At 44.3% G+C, this 25,646-nt stretch overlaps 1 protein-coding gene across 8 annotated transcripts in view; it reads left to right on the top strand.

Annotated features, from left to right (window-relative positions):
- NAV2 (neuron navigator 2) overlaps window positions 1–25,646 on the top strand; it is a 768,177-nt gene that overhangs the window by 648,730 nt on the left and 93,801 nt on the right. The window contains exon 1 of one of the 8 annotated variants that reach the window (XM_008004440.3): window positions 12,092–12,642. The exons of the other annotated variants lie outside the window; for them this stretch is intronic. Within the exon in view, the coding sequence (XP_008002631.3) occupies window positions 12,617–12,642 (26 nt within the window). The 5' untranslated portion in view covers window positions 12,092–12,616. Of the gene's footprint in view, window positions 1–12,091; window positions 12,643–25,646 lie in introns of those variants that run through there. 8 annotated transcript variants of the gene reach the window in all.

The following is a 25,646-nucleotide window of genomic DNA, read 5'->3' as shown; positions in this document are numbered from 1 at the left end:
TTTCTTTTGTCCATGTTTAATTTTGGAAAAAATATTGAAAATGCAGATAAGCAAGCAATAGAGATAAAAGAAAAAGGTTGTAATGTTGTATGACACAGAGAAATCTATCATTAACACTGTGGTGCTTTCCAGGTGTTTTTTAATCATGTAAGCACTTAGACATTTTGTTTTTTGAAAGACCAAACATGTCTTGAATACTTGCTTGCTATGAGTCACACACTAGTCTAAATTTTTTACATGTATTGATTCATTTGGTGTTTACAACACCTCTGGGAGTAAGAACTCATTGTACAGGTGATGAAACAGACACACATCGCTTAAGCAACGTGTCCAAAGTCACACAGCTAAAAGTGACAGAGCCAGGATTTGTAGCTAGACAGTGTGACTCTATAGTCTTTGATTTTAATTACATTATACAGCCTCTAAAAGATGAGAGATGTTTTATAATCTAATTTTGTAATTTTATAGTATAGCATGAGCATCTTTCTTTATCAGGATTCATTAACATCATTCTTAATGGTCACACACAATATTCCATTCTATGGAGGAGCCGTAATTTGATTAACTCTCTTCCTACTGGTGGATATTTAGGGTGTTTCACTTCTTTTGTTCTTATAAACAAAAATGCAAAGACCATTCTTGGACCTAATGTATGCACACTAGTGTGGGCTGCCAATAAACCTCGTATTCTATATTTTCCTTATAATTCTGACATTTGTGTGTGCAGATGATACCCTTGATGCACTACAGAGGAGCACAGTCTCGAGTATCTTCTGACACTGGTGATGGGGCTACCCTGAACCATTCACACACTTTTTCTATCCATACTCCATTGTTCCTGGTACGGTGTTTGGAAGAAAGTTGGCTGAAGAATGGAGTTTCTGTCTAGGTCCAGCTAGCTCCCTGCAGCTGAACCTACAAATGTAGCATCAGTTTGCATTGTGCTCTGAATTGAATGAGAACATTTATCTCTCTCTCTAAACTTAAGCAAAAATATAGAACTTGAAACCATTAGATTGGTGCAAAAGTAATTGTGGTTTTTGCCATTACTCTTCTTTGTGAAAACTGCAATTACTTTTGCACCAACCTAATACCATGATGGTGCCTACTAATAGAATCACCCACTCATGGCTGGGCACAGTGGCTCAAGCCTGTAATCCCAGAACTTTGGGAGGCCAAGGCAGGTGCATCACCTGAGTCAGGAGTTCAAGACTAGCCTGGCCAACGTGGCGAAAACCAATCTTTACTAAAAATACAAAAATTAGCCGGGCACAGTGGCACATGCCTGTAATCCCAGCTACTCGGGAGGCTGAGGCAGAAGAATCACTTGAACCCAGGAGGCAGAGGTTGCAGTGAGCCGAGATTGTGCCAGTGCACTCCAGCCTGGGCAACAAAGTAAGACTCCATCTCAAAAACAAAACAAAAAAAGAAAGGGGGGAAAAGGGTGACCAGGGGATAGATTTGTTGTCAATACACTCTTAATACTCAAACCAGTGAAGTGGCTGTCTATAAAGTCAAGAAAATCATCCCCAATATGCCAATTACTAGTCTGAAGGCAAAAATCCAGAGGTGATAAAGAGTAGTTTTAAGCATGGGCTTTGAAATCAGAAGCCTGAGGGCTTACCAGCAGTGTGGCCTTGGGCGTCTTACTTAACCCACTGCTCCCCAATTTCTTCATATAAACTTGGGATGATTATACCTACTGCATAGGGAATGTCAGAGGATGAAATAAGACCAGAAAATTCAGCACAGTAACCATCATGATAAGAACTCGATAAATGGGAGCTTAAGAAAGCCCTAGAAGGACACCGATTTATGAATAACGTGGACCTGGGTCCAGATTTTGGCTTTAGCATTTTTTAGCTATGTGACCTTGAGCAAGTTACTTAACCTCTCTGAGCTGTAGATCATCTGTACATGAGAGAGAATAAAATCTATCATACTGGGATATTGTGAGTTTTGATACCAATGTTGTATACAAAGTTAGTAGAGTCTCTGGCATGCTGTTGGTTTTCAGAAATTTGTAAGCACTTTCTGTGTGCCAGTCACTCGATTTAACTTCTTCCATTCAAAACAGTTTTTCTCTTAGAGACTAATGATCTCTAAGAAGGAGTTTAATTCTTAACCAGTCTATAACTTTTTCAGCTAGCCTTCCCGCTAGGCAAATACCTAGAATGAGTTGGGCTCTTTGCCAAACTTTTTTTTTTTTTTCCTTTCATTGTAGACAAGATTGTGGTTCAGAGGTTGGGAAAGGTTTTGTGAACCTATTTTATAGTCCCTATAAACTCAGAAGGGAAACAATGAAATACCAAAGCTAAGGTATAGAACAGGTTTTCTTACAAGAGAAACTACGACCTCATGGGGCTGTAGGAAGGGTCCTGTGGGAAAAGGTATTTACAGCATTTCATACAATGCTCGGCCCCTAGAAAGTCTGCAGTAAATTCAAGGTCTATCCCCAGTAGGGGACAGATGGATCATGAGTCCAATTCACAAGGCAAATGAATTTTCTTTTGAGAAGGAATTCAGTGGGAGATCTAGGGATATAGTTTTACAAAACATTCATACTTGGAAGGTTCTTAGAGGACCTCTGGGGTGGCAGCCTGCTCAATGAGCAGGAGAGTAATCTGAGAGCCACAATCAGGAAGTGATTTGGCCAAAGTCAATGTGGTGACAGATGTGGGGGCTCAGCCCCAAGCTTCTGTTCTGTTCCAGTGTTCTCTCCTCTGCCCTGCAGTGAGCCCTACAACATGAGTGCTGCATGATCGGGGCCAGTGGGAAAACTTTGGGTGCAGGAAGTGGAGTGAGATCAGAGTCCCCAGCTGTTGACTTAAGTCACAGTCTGCCTAGGGGCTGCTGGTGATGAGCACCTATAAGTTTCCTCTCCAATCCCTTCCTTCTCCCCAATTACACTTCCCTCTCGTCACCCCAGCCACCTGTCCCTCTCCCTCATTATCTCACCCTGTGGTAGACATACTCAAGGATGTCGTTGGAGCCGGACTCCCACTGAAAAAAGCCAAAGAGTAGCATTGAAACATTTTTTTCATTCCCCATTCATCTTAATAGAGATAATAGTGCAGCTGCAAAAATAAACATTTGAATTCTCTCTGTGCCCCTACAGCACCCTTAATAAAATATAGATCCTCAAAGCTAGTCATGTTCTTTTAAATCTCCTTTAATTTTCTGTTTTTTAAAAGACCAAGGCCAGGTGTACTTGCTCACATCTGTAATATTCCAGCACTTTTGGAGGCCGAGGCGAGAGGATTGCTTGAGGCCAGGAGTTCGAAACCCAACTGGGCAACAAAGCAAGACCCTGTCTCTTCAAAAAAATTTAAAAATTCGTCAAGCATAGGCCAGGGGCGGTGGCTCATGCCTGTATTTCCAGCCCTTTGGGAGGCCAAGGCCGGTGGATCACCTGAGGTGAGGAGTTCAAGACCAGCCTGGCCAACATGGTGAAACCCCATCTCTACTAAAAATACAAAAATTAGCTGGGTGTGGTGGTACACACCTGTAGTCCCAGCTACTTGGGAGGCTGAGGCAGGAGACTCACTTGAACCCAGGAGGCAGAGGTTAGTTTGCCGAGATCACGCCACTGTACTCCAGCCTGGGTGACACAGCGAGACTTCATCTCAAAAATAAATAAATAAAAATAAAAATAAAAATTAGAGGCATGATGGCACACGCCTGTAGTCTCAGCTACCGGGGAGGCTGGAGAGGGAGGATTGCTTGAGCCCAGGAGTTTAAAGTTTCAGTGAGCTTTAACTTTTTAAAGTGATTGTGTCACTGCACTCCTGCTGGGCGACAGTGAGACCCTGTCTCAAAAAAAAGTAGTTAATTAATAAATAAATAAAGACCCAATTGCATGGATTTGCTTCTTTGGGTTTTTTCCTGTTTTCCTCTAAATAACTAGATTTATGATCATGACCAAAGAGGCAGGATAGCCTCACTTCAAACTGTTCCCTGAAATACATGTCCAGCCTTGCCATCTGCTGCTACTCCTTATGGCCTTGGAGACAATGACACAGAAATTTTCGTGGCTGTTCTTTTTTTTTCTTTAGAGGCGGAGTCTCGCTCTGTCTCCCAGGCTGGAGTGCAGTGGCGCGATCTCGGCTCACTGCAAGCTCTGCCTCCTGGGTTCACGCCATTCTCCTGCCTCAGCCTCCCGAGTAGCTGGGACTACAGGCGCCTGTTACCTTGCCTGGCTAGTTTTTTTTTTTGTTTTTTTGTTTTTTTTTTTTTTTGTATTTTTAGTAGAGACGGGGTTTCACCGTGTTAGCCAGGATGGTCTCGGTATCCTGACCTCATGATCCGCCCACCTCAGCCTCCCAAAGTGCTTGTATTACAGGCATGAGCCACCGCACCCGGCTGTGGCTGTTGTTCTTAGCCAGGGGTGTGTGGGATGGGGTTTTATGGGGTAATCTAGGTTTTGCTATTTAGAAAGCTACATCTAGGGACAAGTTTCAGAATTTTCACCAAAGTTGTCAACTTTCAGCATTGCACAGCATTCCTATACAGGCAGCCCCAGTACAGATTTTTCTGACTTTGTGGACAACAATTTCCTTCCCTTCTTCCCTACAATATGTCCTCATGGTTTACTATTTTTTTTCTTTCATGGCATGTATCATGGATTGCGGTTAAATGTATTTGTTTTTTATTTGACTGCTTGATACCCCCACATATACCCAATTATAAGCTCCATGAGGGGGTAGAGAGAGACATCTTCTCTTTGACATACCACTGTTTCCGCAGCACAATGCCTGGCACACACAAGTCAACATCCAGCTGATATTTTAAAGAGAACAATCACTGCAAATATAGGAGGAGCGTCTATAGTGTGGAATTTGGTAAATGACTGTATCTCAATTGGACCAAACCCAAAAGTACTAAAAGGAGCTGAAGGACTGTGGGATAACCTGTGAATGGCCCTGGCCCACTATGTGTCTTAGTGTCATCTGTTGGCATAGTGACCTGGAGGTGTTCACTCCTCTAATGCCGTGTCATGGAAATCAAACAGGATTTGGCTCCAGTCTGTCGCTTGGCAGTGGTATGACTACAAGCGAATCATCCAAATTCTCTGAGCCTCGGTTTCTTTTTCATAACATAGGGATAATAACGCATGTTAGAACAGTTCTTAGAATTAAATGAGATGAGATGTGTAGGCAGTAAAGCTTATAAAGTTTAATTATCGTTATTGTTGAGAGTAACTTTGACCTCTTATGTCCTTTACTGGAAATGCTGCCATTTTGCAGTTGATGTGCCAATTGGCACCCTTCCAGAAAAGACATCCCTGATGTTGGACTGAGGGTGGAAAGTCTGGATTTGTGAGTTGAGGCTGAAGATGCTGGTACCCGCATGGTCCTGTTCCTTAGCTGTGTTTAAGGTTTTGTTAACAAGCCACTAGTTTCAGATTAAGAATGGGAAGGGCATAAGGATGGATAAGAGATTGGATACTCTTCTGCTGAATGAAAACTTTTGTTTAGAGATTAAGGAATATGTGTGCATTTACATGTGAGTACTCACAAATGTGGACTCCAGACAATCTCAACAATTAACCAACAAAAGGTAACAGAAACTACAACTCTGTAAGATAAAATATTTGAAACCGAAAGTCAGCTCATTCTGTTTTTGTGATATAATTGGAGCACAGTATCACCACTTCACTGGAAACAGTAGGGAGGGAGGGATCCACAATCTGGGTGAATGGAAAGAGTGAGGTCCTGCTTCCCCGGACCCAGTGGAAGCAGAGATTCTGCATAAGAACATGAACAGGGCCAGGTGCAGTGACCCACACCTATAATCCCAGCACTTTGGGAGGGCAAAGCAGGCAGATTGCCTGACATCAGGAGTTTGAGACCAGCCTGGCCCATATGGCGAAACCCTGTCTCTACTAAAATACAAAAAAAAAATTAGCCAGGTGTGGTGACGCACACCTGTAGTGCTAGCTACTCTGGAGGCTGAGGCATGAGAATTGCATGAACCTGGGAGGTGGAGGTTGCAGTGAACTGAGATTGCGCCACTGCACTTCAGCCTAAATGACAGAGCAAGACTCTGTCTCCAAAAAATAAAAATAGGCCGGGTGTGGTGGCTCGCGCCTGTAATCCCAGCACTTTGAGAGGCTGAGGCGGGTGGATCACCTGAGGTTGGAAGTTCAAACCAGCCTGACCAACATGGAGAAACCCCGTCTCTACTGAAAATACAAGATTAGCTGGGTGTGGTGGCACATGCCTGTAATCCCAGCTACTAAGGAAGTTAAGGCAGGAGAATTGCTTAAACCTGGGAGGCGGAGGTTGCAGTGAGCCGAGATCCTGCCATTGAACTCCAGCCTGGGCAACAAGAGTGAAACTCCATCTCAAAAAAAACAAAAACAAAACAAAGCAAAAAAACAAATAAATAAAATAAAATAAAAATTAGAAAATAAAATAAAAGAAAAAGAACATTAACAGGAAGGGAGGCCCTCTGCTTATCCTTTAGGTCCTATTTCCCAGAAAAGCATAGAGAAAGTGGAAAAGGAAAGGAGGAGATGCAGAGGCACACTGACTACCTCTCAAAGCTCTTTATTGACACTTTTCTAGGATCAGTTGTTATTAATGGGTTTGAGAGTTCTCCAGAGGGTAAACTTTCTTTTCCACTGATGTCCCCACACCCATTTACTAAGCTTCAAACATGGTTGCCACCTTTCAGCTCCTCCAGCACACCCAGCCTCTCCCTCTGACGGTCTTTGCACTTGATGTGTCCCCCATCCATTCACCAACCCCTTCATCTGGAACACCTGGCTTTCTCCTTCTGGTGGCTGGTTGGTGCCCTCTCATCTTTCATGTCTTCCTTTAAATGCCACTTCCTGAGAATGGCCTTTCCTGACCATGCTATTTAAAGTAAGTGCTTCCTGTGTGACTCCCTTTCACAGCACCCTGTTTATTTCTGTCATCACTTTCCCCATAACATCCATAATGATTTTGCTTGTTTGTCTCTTCCATGTAAAGAGCTCTCTCAGGACTAGGGCATTTCCTTTTCCTCTGCCTTATATTCCCAGTGTCCAGTCTGGTATCTGGCAAAGGTTTTGAATGCTGTTCACTTTCTACCCCAAAGCTGCCTAGTTTCGTATAATTCTTGTTGAAAATCATAAACTCCCTAGTATTAACGGCTACACTTCAAAATCTTTGCTAAAGACTCCCCTTCCCACTGCCTGTTGCAGATCACACCCAGTAAAATTCCACATCAGGCAATGAGATGTGTGTCACATCTTTTAATGTGTCCCATACACACAGATCCTCTTTTAAACCTTTATGTTTTCCTTCTTGTTCATTCATCCAGGAGAGCTTTCCTTCCTCCCTCCCTCTCTCCCTCCCTTCCCTTTCTCTTTGTTCTGTTACTAGCAAGCAAGAAGAAAGCAACTGAATTGAGTATAATACTGATTCCCAAATTAGGAAACAAAGTCAGTATAAAAGTGAAACTGCCAGGTGTGGTGGCTCACCTGCAATCCCAGCACTTTGGGAGACCAAGGCAAGCAGATCACTTGAGATCAGGAATTCGAGACCAGCCTGGCCAACATGATGAAACAGTCTCTACTAAAAATACAAAAATTAGCCAGGAATGGTGGTGCATACCTGTAGTCCCAGCTGTTCAGGAGGCTGAGGCGTGAGAATTGCTTGAACCCAGGAGGCGGAGGTTGCAGTGAGCTGAGATCAGCCCACTGCACTCCAGCCTGGGCAACAGAGCAAGACTCCATCTCTCTCTCTCTCTCTCTCTCTCTCTCTCTCTCTCTCACACACACACACACACACACACACACACACACAAAGTGAAACTAAAGTGGTATTATAAAACTCAGAAGCAGCTGCCCTTAACCTGTGCTTTATGGACAGGATTCAGGGGATCAGTGAGTCCCTGGAAATATTGTGTAAAATATTGTTTGTATATCTTTTTTCTTATGGAGAGACAGACTTAAGTTTCTGTCAGGTTCTCAAGTGGGTCTGTGACCAAATAAAACCATTGAACTAAAGTCCTTGGAAGTACTTCACAGTCCCCAGGAGACAGCATAGAATAATCAGTTCCATTTTGTCCTCCTATGCTTGGTTGATCCAGGACCACATCAGCAGTGATCTAGGCACTGGGAGGATATGGCTCAGAACAAAAGCAAACAGCACACCTGTGCTCAAGGAGCTGACTGTGTTGAGGGAAAGACAGACTGTTGAAAGACAATGTGTTGACTGATCGACGCCATGAGGAAAATCATATGGTGGAATGTAATTGGGCCAGGGTCTAAGAGGAAATCCCTGAGGAGGTGCCATTCCAACCAACATCTGACCCATGAGAAACGGGCAGCCGAGGGGGAGACATGGGCAGGAGCATTCCAGAAAGGAGGCACAGTATGAGGACCTAGGAAGTGGGAAGAAGCTTGGTGCATTTGTGAGTCCCGTCTTTGGACAGAATGAAGAGGAGGAGCCAGATCACATGAGGCCTTCTAGGCCGAGGGAACAAATTTGAATTTTATTCTAAGTTCCCTGGGAAGCTGTCAGTGGGCTTTAAGCAGGAATGTGACAGAATCTGCTGTACACTGGAGAAAGATTGCTGTCGCTGGGGTGTGCAGGATGGAGCCTAGCAGGGCATGAGGGAAGGCGGAGCGACCCGGGAGGTGACTGTTGCAGGAAAGAGATGATGGCAGCTTGGTCCAAGGTTATCTTACTGCAGATGTTCAGTAGTGATTGGGTTCAAGGTATATTTGGGGGCTTTAGGCAAAAGGACTTCTTAATGGATTACATCGGAGGCAAGAAGGAAGGAGGAAATTAGGATGGTTAATGGAGAGTCATACTTTGAGATACGGAAGACTTTGGGAGTGGGGGTGCAGACGCATTGGAAGTTGGGAGCAGTAGTTTTGAGTAAGGTAAATGTGATTTCAGATGTGTTGGGTACACAAAGCGGCCAGACTACAGATTACAGACTTTAGAGTTGTCTGCCTGCACCTAGTATTTGAAACCATGGATGAGATCACCCAGGAAAATAGTTAGAAGTGGTAGTTATAACTTATTTAGAAGTTAGTGAGAAGTTATAGTTAGAGAAGAGGAGGGGTGCAGGGATGGAGGCCCTTGAGTTCTGGAGAGGTGAAGAGGAAGGTGAGCTTAGGAGACCCAGAGCACAGTTAGGAAGGTAGGAACCAGGTGCAGATGACGGTATGGAAACCCGGGATGAGGCCCACTCAAGAGCGAGAATCTGTCGATGCTACCTGCTGCTGAAAACTCAAGTAGGGTAAGGATAGAGAGTTGACCATTGGCTTTGGCAAGGAGGAAGCCATCGATGTTCTCAGGGAAAACAGAAAGTGGTCTCAGTGGAGTAGTGGGAACAAACATCTTGCCTGGTGGGTTGAAGGATCATGGAGCATGAGAAGTACATGGAACAACTCAAATTACTGCTTTGAGGTGTTTTCCTGTAATATGGAGCAGAGACCGGCATGATTGTGGAGGAGAATATGGGCATGAGGTTAAAAAAAAAAAAAAAAGGTTTTGGGTTTTGTTGTATTTGATGAGATTAGTAATACATTTTTCAGCCTGCAGGGAAAAGCCAGGAAAGAGGGTTGAATATATTGGAGGAAAAGGAGCAAAGTGTCTTCACTAGCACTGGTTTCATAAAATACTCATTAGAAATAAGTGAATATCTTTTTAGATTCATCTTTGTGGTTTTCTGTTTTGTCTAATTATGTACTGTATTCCAAGAATAAAGTTTTCTTCTACTTTTTGATACCTGAGTTGAGTTCATCAGCTACATTTTGGTTTTATAGATGGCTCTGTGAGTAACCTGGAAACCTTAACATCACTGATAACATTGTTTCTAGGGAGAAAAGTGTTATGAGTTCTGGAAGCCCTTTGGAATTTGGCCTGTTTAGAAGCAAGGGTCAAAAATGACAGAGCCAGCCTGACTCTTTGAAAAGCGCCAAAGGGCATCTACCCTCATGGAGTTGGTTTACTTTCCCTTTTCCTCTCCCGTTGCCTGGGTCTCCCTTATCCCTGCTAATTATTATCTTTCAAACCATGAGAAAACCCTGACTCAATTAGAACCTGTAGCTGCAAATAATTCAGAGCCTTTCACATGAAAGGTGTGATTCTTTTAACCACAGAAAGAAAACTAAGACCTCCTTAAAGCACTATGTCTCCTGCAATAAACTTGCCCCTGTAAAAATCATGTATAATCAAAATGATATGTTTAGTGTTGTACATTTACATGAACTTTTATAAAAAGGAGAAACTCCATCTGTTAATTCTCCAGTGTATCCTCTCTCCCTCAGAGTAAAAGACAAGCTGCTTACGCTGACTTTCAGGGCCCTACTCAGGCACTTTCCTCTCTCCCTGTACCCTTGGACTCTTTGGCCTAACCCCCTCCTCACTCCACTTTGGTTCACCACTCACTGCTCCAGCCACTCATTCTTGGAATGCATTGCAAGTCGTATACTATCTCAGGGCCTTTACACTGACCATTTCCTCTTGGAAGTCCCTTATCCCCAGATATAAAACCAGAATGTGTTCAGATACCCAGCTCCCATACTTCTTTTAGATTTATAATAAAAACCATGCCCTCAGCAGACCTGCCATAGCCACCCCATGTAAAATTTCCAACACCCCCCTTCACAAATCACATCTTCTTCTTTACAATACGTTGTTCTCTTGATCATTTATTGCTAAAGTACCGTAAAATTTACATTTTGTCTCACTTATTTTATAGTTCTACCATTGAAGCTAAGTTCCGTTACAGTCGAGATTTTTTGGTCTATTTTATTGACTGCTTGTATCGTCAGCACTTAGAACAGCACTTGCCACATTGCAGATGCTCTATAAATATGTTAGTTGATGAATGAATAAATGAATAGATCAACATTTCCTAGCTTACCTTGATGACAAATCAGAATGTTTACCTATTATATTTGCCTAGAGCAAGGAAGCAATGGAAACTTTTTAGAGTGTGTGTGTGTGTGCATCTGTGCCCATGTGCCTGTGTGTCTCAAAACCATACAATCACCATTCCATTCCCAAGTTAACTCGGGATGTTGGACAGATTCTCAAAGAAGTAATATCGTAAAGATAGTCAGTTCCAGGGACAGCATAGAAGGTAAGGGTGGTTTGAAGCATCCTTGTCAGCCAGAGCTTGGGTCTATCCCAACTTTTTTGTCTTAAGAAGTCTGGACACTACCCCTTCCCTCAAACTCACCCACTGCCCACCCCCACCTCTGCTTCCCACTCCCCATGGCAGATGCCTCAGCAGTATTTCATGTGGAGGAGGGTCCTGAAAGATCAGATGTGAATGATTAACTTTGGTTGGGACTTCAAGATTACAATCTTTTTTTCATTCACCTGGGAATCACCACCAGACCCTCCTCTACTCTTTGAGCAGATCTTTTATTCCCTCCCTTTTCAGTGGGGGGAGGAATGGCTCTTCATTCCATTTTGAAATCTTCTGTTTGCTGAGCAAACGCTGACCACACAGAGATCTCACTTGGAGCCAGTTACTGCTTCCTTCCCTAACCATCCCCCAGGGCCACAACCCCCACTCCCCACTTCCACTGGAGAGGCCACCCTGGCCAGGGGGAGAGCCTTTCTTGGGGAAAGTCTTTTAAAGCTGCCAGGAACCAACTGGTAGGATTTTTGGAGAGGGAGTCAGGGTTTGGGAGAACATCTTAATCCTTCGTTTTCAAATAAAGCTTGTGGCTATAACATAAGTTTGCTTTTGAGTTCTCAATAGTAATACAGTTGTTCATTGTTCATAGCATCTGTTTACATAGTTCTTTCTGAGTGCCTTGATTACAGGTTTTAATAGGGATTAGTCGGTGCAACCCCTTCCCATCCCAGAGCTGGGACTCTCTCCCACCCACCTCCCCTTCCAGCCTCTGTACCATAATGTTTAATATAGCCATGCCTAGACTGAGATTCTTTTTCTTTTGAAATAAGTAGCCTGAGGAATTAATGCATATTTTTGTTGGCACTGCATCAAAATTGACATCACCGGAAATAATGTATGTGCATCGTCGTTAACTGTACAAACAGGTATCATTTCCTTTTTAGGTTCAGAAATTCTCTCTGTAGGCTAATCATTTCAATCAAATGCTTTGCCTTCAGACATCAATGGAATGAGCTAAGAAATGTTATAGTCAATGATTTTTGCATCATTAAAAGTAGCACTTAGGGCTGGAAAGACTTCCTGCAACGTTTTTGTGCAGTCTGTGAGGATTTAAAGTAGTTTTTCACTCCTAGATTTTCTTCAATTTGACCTGCTGTTGCAAACTCTCCTGGGACCACATGGAGGGCCCTTCCATTCAGTGCTTTACGGTAATGGTTTCAGAGTTTGGTGTTAGCTTTTGCTTTGCTGAAACTTTTCACAGCTGACTTGATACCAGCACTCAGGCCTGACCTCTCGATCCTTCAGCACTTCAGAGGTTAATTTTGTTGGGGGATCAGATTTCTTTCCTGGCCTGGGGAATGGTGATCCCTGCTAGCTAGTCCTTTAGTTACGGAGTTGCTGGGTGCCTGGGATTCCCTGGCCCAGTGTGGGCTGGCTCAGCTGGCTAAAGGACTTGCCATCCCGTGAGATTCATTCAGCTTCTTTGTCCGCTGTTCTCCAAGGGCCACAATGTAGTGAAATGCTCTGGCCTAGGAACCCCACAAGGTAGGACGATTTTCTAAAATTTCTGGGGCCAGGGGGCGGGTGTGGTGCATGTACTGCCTTGTCTTCCTTGGCCGGTATTGAAAAGCCTGGTGGAGCAGCCAGTGGTGCAGCTGCCTAAATCACGGTGAGTTCTGTGGTGGTGTGTGGTGGTGTGTGTGTGTTGGGGGGGTGCGGCGGTGGGCAAGGTTACTGGTCAGGAAATTCACCTTCTCTCCTCTTCCACCCCCATTCATTCTAACCTTGATGGTTTCAGAGGAAACTGGGGCATTACCCAAATGTCCTGGATCCACCTAGACATTTGGGTAATGTCAATATTTTCCAAACCGTCTTACCAAATTAGGCTGCTGAGCCTGAAAATCTGGGTGTTGATCACCCAGCTGTCTTAAGTCGTTATTCCAGACTTTTCAGCTGGTGGGGGCAGTATGGAGGGGTGAGCTGGGGAAAGGCAGTGTGGCCCCAGGCAAGGGCTGCTTGTGGTTCAGAGGGCCCTGATTAAAAAGACTTGCAGTTGGAGGTTTTGTTTGGAATTTAAGGAGCCTGGTGAACTTGTGGTTGTGTTTACTAGTATAGCAAATTACTCTGTGTGTGTGTGTAAACTAGGCTCCAGAAGAGATGGCATGGCAGATTTAAGCATAAGGACTTTTCTTGCTACCTTATGACCTATAGAGCTGCCCAGGGAAGCACATTTCTGTTTTTTAAGCCAGACAAGGGGAGAAGAAAACAATGTTCATGACCACCTACCACATGCCAAGCATCTAGCAGACATTGTGTCATTCAATTTCATTGCAAAGCCAGGAAGATTACATTCAATTTTGAAAATCAGCAGTGGGAACTAAGAGAGGTTAAGTAACTTGATGAAGGTTACACAGCTGATAAGAGGAAAAGCTGGGACTGGAACCCAGGTTCACTCTACCATCATGCCTTCCTGGGTGGGCTTGGCATCTGAGCTTGGAATAGTTTTACCTGTAATTTTAAATATGACTTCAGCTGGATGAAGGGCACACTTTGTTGTGGAGGACTCACCCAAATACACAGGATGCTAGCAGCACGGCCTGCCTGGGCTTCTCAGATGCAACTTGTTTCTGGAAAGAAGAGAGCTGTGTATTAAGAAGCAACCCTGCTTTGGCAGTAGGACCTAGCTGGGAGTTCTGTGATCTTGAGGCTCCTGGACTGCTGGATGGATCAGGCTGGAGTTTTAGTTTGTACCTGGTTCAGGAGGACTTGATCCCAAGTGAAGGTCAAATCAGGAAAGGCCAGTGACCTTGGAGCTGGCCTTGGGCTGCTGAGGCTGTGCCCTGGAACTCTGGGTCTACTTCCTAAGACGCTGAATTTATGGAGTCTTGAAGGGAGAAGATCTACACCCAGCATATTAATGCTGACCGAAGCTATTGGCACTAGCTGTTCACATGTATGCTGGAGGTGCCTAATTAGCTAAAGCCGAGCTTCTCTTGGTCTGTAGAAGTCTTGACCTGAGGTCCCTTCCCTTTCCACTTCCCCCAAGAAAGAGAAAGCTTAAGGGCAGGCCCTTGACAAACTGCAAAATGAGGCCAGCCTGTTTTTGGGAGATAGCCGCCTCTCTTGGCTGCCCTGGGGCAACTGTGGTTCTGTTTTGTGCATTCAGGTTTTCCCACATCCCTAAGATATATTGGGAGCCTAGTGGAGGGTTGGAGGGAGGGAGACTATGGGGGTATTGAACTCCCGTCCCATTCTACTTAAAGACAGCTGGCCAATGCCCTGTCTGGGATTTGTCCCCCATCCCCTTTCCTTTAATTTCTTCGAGATATTTTAAAAGTAGCTTGATTGCATTAACGTGTCCTGCATATTTTGAATAACAGTTGGGAGTTCTGAGTTCTTTTATGACCATGATCTATTTAAAAGTATCTTTACCTCTGTTCTTAACATTGAGTCAATGTGATTTTTAAAAGCTTGGGTTTCAGAATCAGGCAGATCTGGGTTCGAATCCAGCTCTGTTTGTTAACCCTGGCACCTTGGGCAGGTCGCATAGCCTCTCTAAGCTTCAGTTTCCACATCTATGAAAAGGGGGCATTAGTAGTTTGTGCCTGATAAGAAAGTGGAGAGGTGTTTGTGGGATGGTGCTTAGCATGGTGCCTGGAACCTATTATTAAAATTTTTCACCTTGTATAAATGTTTACTGTTATTTTCGTTTGCTATAATATGCTGAATTCTGTTGATGTTCAGGGGAAATATATCTTCTGGTAAACAGAAAACTAGGATGAGTTTGTTGATATTCTTGGCAAAAGCCAGCCGGCAGTGGCCCAAGGGTAAGCAGCCCTCTCCGGAGGAGCCTTGAAGGAGAGAGGGCTTTGTGTAGCTGAGGTCAGCAGACACGCTGGTGCCTAGTGTAACAATGAGGGTCTAAGGCATCCGGACCAAAGCTCCGGTCTCTCTAACCCAACCAAGCTCCTGAAGCCAAAGGGAAAAATTTCATGCTTACTCAGGGGACCACCTACTTGTCAAGGAATGAGTTACCAAAATGGGACAAAGGTGCTGTGGGCTGAAACTCAAGCCTGATGGCTGCTAAATCCCCTTGGAGCCCATTTTATGGGGTTTGTGTTTTCCTCCCTCTACCTCAAATCACTGGCCTTGCACCTGGCACCGTCTGTAGAAGCTGCTTCTCCCCTAGGACACTATCCATTTATGGCAGTAAGAAGCAAGTTCTTATACTAGAACTTTATCATCAATTTCAGGATGTAGGCCTGCATCTCCTTCCTGCAGTCCTTGCAGCTTCCCTGGATCCTGTACTGCAACTGACATGCAGGGAGAGCTGTACACAGGCTACCTGATATGGTCCCAAAAAAATGATTATGATAACTGGATGTTGTTAGCACTGTGCCACCCAGGAGGTAAAGGTGCCCTGATAAGGAGATAGCAGAGCCAGAATTCAAACACAGACCTATTTTACTTTTTTCTGCAGAGCTGTGGTCCCTCTGTTTGGAGCCTCCTGGGATTAGTGGTACTAGATGAGACTGAATTTACTAGGGTTAGTGGCTACATTCTGTCCTTGCATTAATTCAAGCTTAGGGTCTGATCATTTTGCACCAAAACTGCGAACTATGTAGGCTGGTCCCAGAGCTGGAATCCAGAGAGAGGTGGCTTGCTTATAGTGGTGGGTTTTTTTGGTTTTTTTTGAGACAGAGTCTCCCTCTGTCACCCAGGCTGGAGTGCAGTGGTGCAATCTCGGCTCACTGCAAGCTCCGCCTCCCGGGTTCACACCATTCTCCTGCCTCAGCCTTCTGAGTAGCTGGGACTACAGGTGCCTACCACCATGCCCGGCTAATTTTTTGTATTTTTAGTAGAGACAAGGTTTTACCGTGTTAGCCAGGATGGTCTCGATCTCCTGACCTCATGATTCTCCCACCTTGGCCTCCCACAGTGCTGGGATTACAGGCATGAACCACCGTGCCTGGCTGGCTTGCTTATAGTTTTAACTCAAGTAACTGTATCTTCTTTGATGTGGGAAACTTTGAAGTCCCTCAGAGTCTAATGAACACATGATGAGTGTTCATTAAAATGTGTAAAATGAATAAATAAATGGGATGATTGAACACTCATGTATCTGTATTTAAATCCCAGCCTCAACATTTCTTAGTTGTATGACCCATGGGACTATTTTCTCCAATCCTCAATTGCCTCGTCTGTAAAATGGGTATAGTGATAATATTTATCTAATGGTACCTGGCAGGAAACATGTTACATACAACAGAGCCTCACACATAGCAAGCCATTAATAAGTGTTGGTGATTATTTTTATCAGAGTTTGGAGGATTAACTGAAATAAAGTATGTAGTACAGTTAGCACAGGGGCTCACAACTGTGAATGTCGTTAAGGTTGGCTATTATTATCATTTCCACATAGACTACAAAAGGTAGGACTCTGCAGGAGCCCTGCATCATTCTTTGAAGGTGGATTTTCTTAATAGGCCCCAGCAGTAGTTAGAGGAGGTGATGCTCCCGAGCAAACCTCCTGGGGAGGAAATAGTTAACATACCTGTTTGGTGGGAAATGTAGGTAGCCAAACCCTTCCTCTTCCCCAGGGGTTACTACTAAGCCTACAGTTAGGCTTGCTCACTCATCCACACCAAAGGATCTCATTCCGCTCAGGCCCTGGGGTTTCACGGGAACAATTGCCTTGAACAATAGCCAGAAAACAAGTTCCACCAGTCTGGACTTTTTTGCAACTGAATGCAGCTGTCTGGCAGGGGGCATGGGCCAGCCCTGTAAATGGGCTCTGCCTTGATTCTGGAGCAGAACTGGAAAATTGAGCAGGTAAGGCCTGGATGCAGCTGGTCACAGCTCCACAGTGTGAGCTTAGTCACCTGGAAAGAGGCAGACAGAGGGGCGGGGGCTGGCCCAGACTGTTTCCAAGGACTGTAAGGGCCTCCTGGAAGCCACCCAGCCTTTGGAGTTTGGGGAGGATTAGGATCCTTGCTTTGTGAAGACTGCTTTTCAGAACCATAGTTAGAGAACCTCATCTCTGCTAATCGGCTGTGATTTTATTAGTGAGTAGAGAGGAACTAAAATATATCTACAATCTGATTTTTTACAGCATCATTTAGCATGTCTTTCCCTTGAATAAACAACATTATCTCACAGGGAGTTCATTTGAAAGGTGTAATGATCCTCCCTCCAGATCCTTCAATAACTCCTCCTCTCAGAGTCTTTTGCTGAAAGCAAGGGTGTGTATATCCTAGTGGAAAAATCTGTTTAATCATCCCTGGAACTTTGGGATTCTATTTTGCTTTTTTGCTTCATGAGAGATGAAATTGTAAACATAATATCACATTAATTCAGGACCATTACAGATTCTTGCTCCTTTTAGATACCTCTCTGGAAGAGCTTGATATTAAAAATGTGTCTATATTAAATGTGGTTTCTCAGGGGTCCCAGTGAAGTCTGGTTTACTTTCTCAGTTCTGTGGAATTCTCACTCCTCATAACAGTGGAGCAAAATAGATGTGTGAAGCTGAAATAATTTGTGCTTCTTTCACCTGCATTTTTCATAGCAAATTGCTTGTGTTGGGGTTGTTAAAATTGTGCTTTAAGCCCTCTGAGTGGCATTTGGATTTCTGACACAGTGATGTCAGCATCCCTTCTAAGACTGAAACTGAATCTCCTGGTTTAATGGGCCCTTCCATGTCTGAATGGATTTTCTGGTCACTTTTGTAGAGGCTTTTCCTTTCACATCTGTATTTCTCCCAGAGGTAGTAGAGAAACAGCTGAAGCGGTGAGAGACTTGATTCTGGTTAAAATGCTGCATGTTGGCCAAAATGGGGTCTGTTCTTGATACACTTGAGCCACTTGATACGTGGCTGCGGGCAGATGGAGGTTCTTTTTAATTAAGCTAGTTAACAGATTTCAAAGCTGATCTGTACGTACTGTAGCTATGTGCTGCAATCTATAAGACACTCACTAACCGTGCCATCTTCCCGATGAGCTGGAAGGCTGCTTGCAGTCATTCTACCGTGGTTTGAGTCTCATCCTTCTGATGAACTCTGCATCCTAAGCCTCCTTTCCATCCAGGGGAAAATGGGAGTGGAATAATATACATAGTGTGCCTACTACAGTGCCTGGCATATTTGGTAACGCTGTCAATGGTGGCTTTACGTATTAGGCAAGATTGTGTCCTCTTTCTTTGGATAAATAGCATGGTCTGGTGCAGACACTCTATTGTGAGTTGAGTTGTAACACCTCTATACCAGAGTTTGCAAACTCAAATTGCAGGACCAAGCAGGTAGCACATGTAAACTCAAAGGCTCCCATGGGGATCGTATCAAATGAGAGAACATACTTCTGTCTTAAAAGGGCTGCTAACTACTCAGGGCTAGCTAAAAATAATAATCTGAGAGGTGAAATCAGCAATGAAAAAGCCCAGACATTAGAAAATGGAGTTACCTGTTTGGCAGCTTTTACTGAACGAGGGGAGACCATTCAGTGTGGAGACCTCCAGTATGCCCACTTGCCTTGTACCAACTTTTCTCTGAGCATAAATGTAAAGGATGTCCATTGGAAAGGAACCTTTGGGATGGCTTAGTCCAGCTACTCCATTATAAAGAAGAGAAGACTGGGGCCTGGAGAGGATGTGTCTTGTCTGAACCCTCATGGGTGATAGTTCTGTGGAACCCTGGGGCTAAGGCCTGGCTCTCCATGCTCCTGGCCCTTGCCGTGTCCATGCCTTGAAGAAAGCAGCATTGCTAAAAGCGTTGGTGGGCCTGGGCTTTGGAATGCTGCCAGAAGAGCTCCTTGTGCTCCAACTTGGCTGGTGGCTTTAGGAGATTTGGGAGGCTATAGAAATGATGTTTGGAACCAGTGTTGTTTCCACTTGGTGCCCTTTGCTCATCTCCCTGTTTTATGTTTTCATTTATGTCTAAGCTATGTTGTCTATTATGTCTACTGGGCTTATGGTCAAGGCAGGGAAAACTCTGAATTATCACTTTATCCCCACCGCCTTGCACAGTGCCTGGCACACAGGGGCAGTGGCTCAATGAATGAGATGAACAAATGAATTCAAAGCCCCTGGCTAAGAGTCTAAAAATGTTGAGTTTATGAGAAGAAACAGAAAATGTTCCATGAAATTCCTTCCACCTACACATTGGCTAAAAATAGGTGAAGGTTATTTTAAAATCTGATCACTTATAACTCCAGTTACGTTCTTATCTCTGACTTGATCAATGTAGGACATTTCATTAGTAGAGAAAAAGGTACATGGCTGTGATCTGGCTAGGAAATAATGCTTTTGTGTTGATTGTTCTGATGAATCAGTGGAAGTATCTTCTAGCCATTTCTCTAGCTGCTTCAGCCAAAGAAGTTAGGCATATCTGTGATAGGTTGTCTTAAAATTATTAAAAAACCAAAAAGATAGGGAAACTAGCCAAGCTCTGTTTCCCATATTCCTGTTAGTTTCCAGGAGGAGGCCCTGGGGTTCTTTTGCTTTTTTCTCAAGGTTGTCAAACACAACGCTCTCTCCACCAACATTTTCAGAGCAATTTTGGAACTGCTTTGAAAGTTTTATGGTGTAGAGTGAAGGTGAACTGGAGTGACAAAAACTGGTGAGGAGAGAAGATGCCACCTTGGGTTCATTTATTCTTCTAGTCATTCATATAAAAATCATTGATTCATTCAAAAAATGAAATCTGCTTTAATACTTTTTAAAATATCTTATTTTTAAGAGTGCTTTTGTGCCCAAAACATAACTTCTTTTTTTTTTTTTTTTTTTTTTTTTTTTGAGACGGAGTCTTGCTCTGTCACCCAGGCTGGAGTGCAGTGGCCGGATCTCAGCTCACTGCAAGCTCTGCCTCCCGAGTTTACGCCATTCTCCTGCCTCAGCCTCCCGAGTAGCTGGGACTACAGGCGGCCACCACCTCACCCGGCTAGTTTTTTGTATTTTTTAGTAGAGACGGGGTTTCACCGGGTTAGCCAGGATGGTCTCGATCTCCTGACCTCGTGATCCGCCCGTCTCGGCCTCCCAAAGTGCTGGGATTACAGGCTTGAGCCACCGCGCCTGGCCCAAAACATAACTTCTTAGAGTTAACTAGGATTTAATATTTAATTGAAGTTTTAGGTTTTTTATCTAGATTTTCTTACAAATTTCATCTATACAACAGGTTTTTTTTTCACAAATTAAGATCATTTTCACTTGTTATCAGTTAGTACTTTATTAATTCAGGCAGCAGATTACACTTACCTGCAAAATTAGTACTGTTTGAAAGCTTGGATAATTAAATTTTATTAAATATTTTAGACTGCATTCGTAAAGTTAACATACATGGTTTCCTTAAGCTCTTCAGATGTCTGACAGGGTAGATTTACCAACCAAACAAGCAAAATCTTTCTAAGCACTTAAGCAACTCTTGCAAATCAAATAAATTAAAGTTACAAATGTCATAAATTATTATCATAAACAGTTCAATTCTTTTTACAACCTTAATCCAATTCTTAAGCATTTCAGCTTAAAAGTCTCAAGTAAAAAATCAATAGTCATTTAAAATTGAAATCACAAGACTGTTTTGTCAGATCCTGTTATATGCTATGTATTCTTTTACATGTTAAAAATACATACAGATTAACCCAATGATCACAAAGCCTTAATCTTATGATTCACTTCATCATTCTTTTTCATCTTTTTAAATGTTTCCCAGATTTAAAATCACACAATATGAAATGAGGGTAGTCGGTTTATCATCTCAGGTGGGTTCAGCGCCATCATATGGTTTTTCTCCATCAGCTTCAGGACCAGGACACAGGAATGGTCAAATCCTCCTCCAGGAATGATGGTTCCAGAATCATAGCTGAGTACACTGTAGTTCTTTCTGCTGTGTGATCAATCGGGGTCCCCAAGCCACCTCTCTGGAATTTCATTTCACCACATAGTAAACATAAATTCTCTAGGTTCCTTTCAAGTTGCTATCTTAATCAGTTTTTGTAACTGCTTTCAACATTTATTGCCCGATTTGGGTCAGTGGACTTTTGTGCCTCATCCCAGGTTGTACCTAATTTCCTTTGCCACTTGATTAGATTCAACCAGTGTCCTTACTGCCTGAGTGAATTCTACATGCTTTCCACATTTTTCCCGTCTGACTCTCAGCCACATGTCTGGAGTTATTTTACAAACAAATTACACTTCCCCATTAGTTAGCATGAGTATGCCAAGTGACAAAAAGCAAAAGAAAAGAATTTACTATTTCTCATGGCTGGCTCTCCCAGGGGTGCTTCTGGCTTTCAGTATGGCTGGATAAGGGCGCTCAAGCAATGTCAAAGGCACACTTCCATCCCTCTCAGCTCTGCTTCCCTCTGTGCCAGCTTCCTTCTCAGGCAAGTGAGAATCAAGTAGCCACTGGCAACTCTAGGCTGTATTGCATTTTTCTTCATTTTTGCTTTTTGTGTGTGTGTGCTTCATTCTTCTCAGCGTTTCCTGTTTCCTGTGTAGTCACGTAAGTTTGGGGAATGCTCCTTTAGGCAAAGTTATAGTGATCTTTACTGGACTTCACAGCTGTTAAAATGCTGAGGTACTGTTTACAGTGTGAATCTCCAAGAAGGCAAGAGATTCCACATTCCCTTCTTAGGGCAACATTCTTATCACAGAGCATCTGGTGGAACTGGTTTCCCTCAGAATACATCTGCAAACTCACTGGCCTAATCTTGGTAGCTCATGATCGTTTGTACCCTGAATGGGAAAAGGACAAGTTAGAACTAAGTGACTTTATGTCAAGATAAACTTGCTAGTATCCCAGAGATCCGAAAGCAAAGGAGACGTGGCTGGCTTTCCAGCTGCAGGGGCAGCTTCGGTTTCTGGCCACAGACAGCTCTGGCAAATATCGAAGCTGCCCTTGCTCATAATGGCCTTCCCTCGCGTCACTCCCTTCATCTGCATCGTAAGTGACCCCCACTCCCACCCATGGATTAGATCCCTGGCTTCCCCTCTTCTGGGTGGCTCAGTTACAAAGGCTTCCTGTGAACTCAGGGTAAGCCCAACAGTCCTCCAGGCACTGACATGGGAAGAATCCTGTGTCTCAAGGGCCACATGCCCCTCTGGAATATTATCTTGGTGTTGAAAGGACACAGGGGAAGAACGGTTACAATTTCAAAGCACAAAATCTGGGACTTGGATTCACGAGCATCTGTTACAACTGCTCTCCTTCCTCCCTGCCAACCACGGTCCTCTCCCACCATTCCCCTTTCTTCTTCATCAAATTATGAGAAATTTTAGATACATTAAATTCCTAACCCCAAAGAGCAGGTGCAAGAAAAGACCCATTTAATCACTAGAACAAATTTGAGTCCTTTTCCATCTGTGATGCCACACTTTCCCCATCAGATCCTCCTGTGGTTACCAGCCTAGGCAAAGCAGGCACAGAAGCTGTGACCCTGCAAAGAATCAGTGGGCAGGGAGCCGGGCTTAGAATCCTCTACTGGTGGCAAGTTTGCACCAGAAACTTGCTCTGTCTCGCCTCTGCACGTTGAGTTCATCAGGAGGTATTTAAGGAGCACGGACTATGTCTCTGGAGATGGAAGGGACGTGGCGCACCGAATGAACTTGACATTGCTGCCGCATTGCCCATCAGTCCTCACGGCCTCAGTTTCTTCATTGTGAAACACCCTAAGAGTGACTATGAGAGTATGCGCAAATGTTGAATAGTTTGGCATGTGGCACAGGCTCAGTGAACAGCCGTCGTTGCTACAGAAGGCAGCATAACAAGACTAGAAGGAGTGCATATTCTGCAATTAGATATTTTGCTTTTTAAACCCAGTTCCAACACGGAATGGCATCGGTCAGTGTACTTACTCTTTTTGTCTCTATTCCTTCATTTATAAAATGGACAGGATGATACCTACCTTGCAGGTATGATATGAGGACTGGAGAAATCTATAACAATAGATTTAAAGTACCCAGCACAATGCCTGATCCATGATAAGCACTTAGTTGTTATCACTAAGCAGGCCCCTGCATATATTTGGAAGATAGGACAACCCTTGGTATAGAGAATAGCTAGAAAACTGCCTAAGAGTGTATAGAAGCAAATACAAATGTGTGACACTATGTAGGAATTCAAAGTAGGAGATGATGTGGGTGGGCTGGAGTATTTGGAGAAAGCCTTAAAGGAAGAATTTGGAACAGGATGGAGGGCTGGGCACAAGAAGTAGAATTATAGGAGTGAAGTATGCAGAGTTCCAGACCTGCTGGACCCTTGTGGATTCATCCACAGCAAGCCCCTTGTGAGCCCTCGTTCTCCCTGCCTCATCCTCCCTCCTTGGGACCACCCTCACATTCCCCCGCATTTCTATGCGATGTTCCAGATTGGGTTTTGGAAACCAAATAGTGTTGAAGGAGAAGGTGATGAAAACAGGTTTTTAATAAGCCTTTGTCTTCCTGCCTGATCAGCAGAGCTCAGGATGTACAGGCAGGTATCTTCCAAGCTGCTGGAATGAACTAGAACTTTGGGGTTATGTGTGTGTGTGGCAGATGTGCTCTTGGCTTTCAAATCTCAGCCACTCCGCATTTCCCGGGTTCCACACTGCCACTTTGTAGGGCTTTCAGCAAGACAGGGGAAGATGGAGTGCTAGAATAATGAGGTTAAATCAATGGTTTGGTATCAGACCTGCCACTCCTGCTGAGTGGCCTTGAACCAGGCTGCCTGGCCTCCCAAGCCTGGCTTCCTCCTGAGAAAGTGGGCTATGTCACATCTGGTGTGTGCTGAGAATTGACATAATACAAAACCGTCTGCAGTCACAGTAAAGAGGGTAGTTGGTTCTGGAATCAGAATGGCTGGATCAGGATCCACTCTGCCTCTTCCTAGCCCTCTGACCTTGTACAGGGTATCTATTTTATTCTAAGCCTCACTTTCTCTACCTGTGCAATAGAAAAACAATAATACTTACCCTTTCCCCCATAGGTCAATTAGAGTAGTGTCACACTGATCTTGGAAGCTTGCTTTATTGTCTACTCGACTTCTCACTTCTTTTTTTTTTTTTTTTTTTTGAGACGGAGTCTCGCTGTGTCCCCCAGGCTAGAGTACAGTGGCGCGATCTCAGCTCACTGCGAGCTTCGCCTCCCAGGTTCACGCCATTCTCCTGCCTCAGCCTCCTGAGTAGCTGAGACTACAGGCGCCCACTACCGCGCCCAGCTAATTATTTTTGTATTTTTAGTAGAGACGAGGTTTCACCATGGTCTCGATCTCCTGACCTTGTGATCCGCCCGCCTCGGCCTCCCAAAGTGCTGGGATTACAGGTGTGAGCCACCGCGCCCGGCCTCGACTTCTCACTTCTATGAGTTTCGATCAGCAAGTTTTTTTTGTTGTTGTTATTGTTGTTGTTGTTTTGAGACAGAGTCTTACTCTGTTGCCCAGGCTGGAGTGCAGTGGTGCAATCTCAGCTCACTGCAATCTCTGCCTTCCAGGTTCAAGCAATCATCCTGCCTCAGCTTCCCAAGTAGCTGGGATTATAGGCATGTGCCACCATACCTGGCTAATTTTGTTGTACTTTTAGTAGAGATGGTGTTTCCCCATGTTGGCCAGGCTGGTCTCGAACTCCTGACCTTAGGTGATCCACCCATCTTGGCCTCCCAAAGTGCTGGGATTACAGGTGTGAGCCACCATGCCCAGCCCTCGATTAGCAAGTATTTATTGACCACTTGCTACATATCTGCTACCCCATAGCAAACAAATGAGTAAATACCACAGGGTGATGTGACAGAGTGTGACAGGCTTGATGGGTAGTGAGGTTGTTTTTCTGAGAAGGTAATACTTCAGCTGAGATCTGAAAGATGAGAGGAGGCAGGGACAAGCGTTCAGAAAGAGGGACAAGCAGCACGAAGCCTCGAAGAGAGCAGCCGTGGCTTGAAAGGAACAGAAGTGCATGTGATCAGAGCCAGTCGCAGTGGAGAGGGGTACGAAACAGGACTAGGGTAGGAGGCAAGCTCAGGGGTCTTGAGGGGCCATATAGAGAGTTTGGACTCTTAATTATCTGAGAAGCAACTCAAGGGTATTAAGCAGTAGAGCGACAGGATATTCTGACTGCTGCGGGGGGGGGATGGACAATTAGGGAGCAGAAGCAGATCATAGAGACCACCTGGCCTTTTAGCAGTAACCCAGGCACCGTCGACAGCACCATGAACTACAGGGTGGCAGTGGGGGCAGAGAACTGCACGTTTAGATACGTTTTGGAAGCAAGGTGATAGGACCGGGTGCTAGATTAAACGTGGTGGTGGTATTGGCAGGTGGGAAGATGGTAAAGAAGAAAAAAGAAAGAAAGAACCATTGCTAGGAGTTTGGACTTAGGCAGCTTGGGACTGACCTCATTCGGTTGGAGGGTTGGGAAATGAAGAACATCTATTTTAGATGTCTTTGGGGATATTATTAGAGTTAGAGCTGCTAACCAAGTTGACAGGTTTCTCCTGACTGTTGCTGCTCTCCCTCCCTCGGCGTTTCATTCCAGGAGTGAAGTCTGCAGAAGTCATACAGCAGCTCTGCCCTCTGACCCCGACAGGTGCCT

Source organism: Chlorocebus sabaeus, chromosome 1, assembly GCF_047675955.1.
Source record: "Chlorocebus sabaeus isolate Y175 chromosome 1, mChlSab1.0.hap1, whole genome shotgun sequence".
Lineage (NCBI taxonomy): Eukaryota > Metazoa > Chordata > Mammalia > Primates > Cercopithecidae > Chlorocebus > Chlorocebus sabaeus.
Note: the sequence above shows the minus strand (reverse complement) of the source record. Positions and strands in the feature narration are given on the sequence as shown.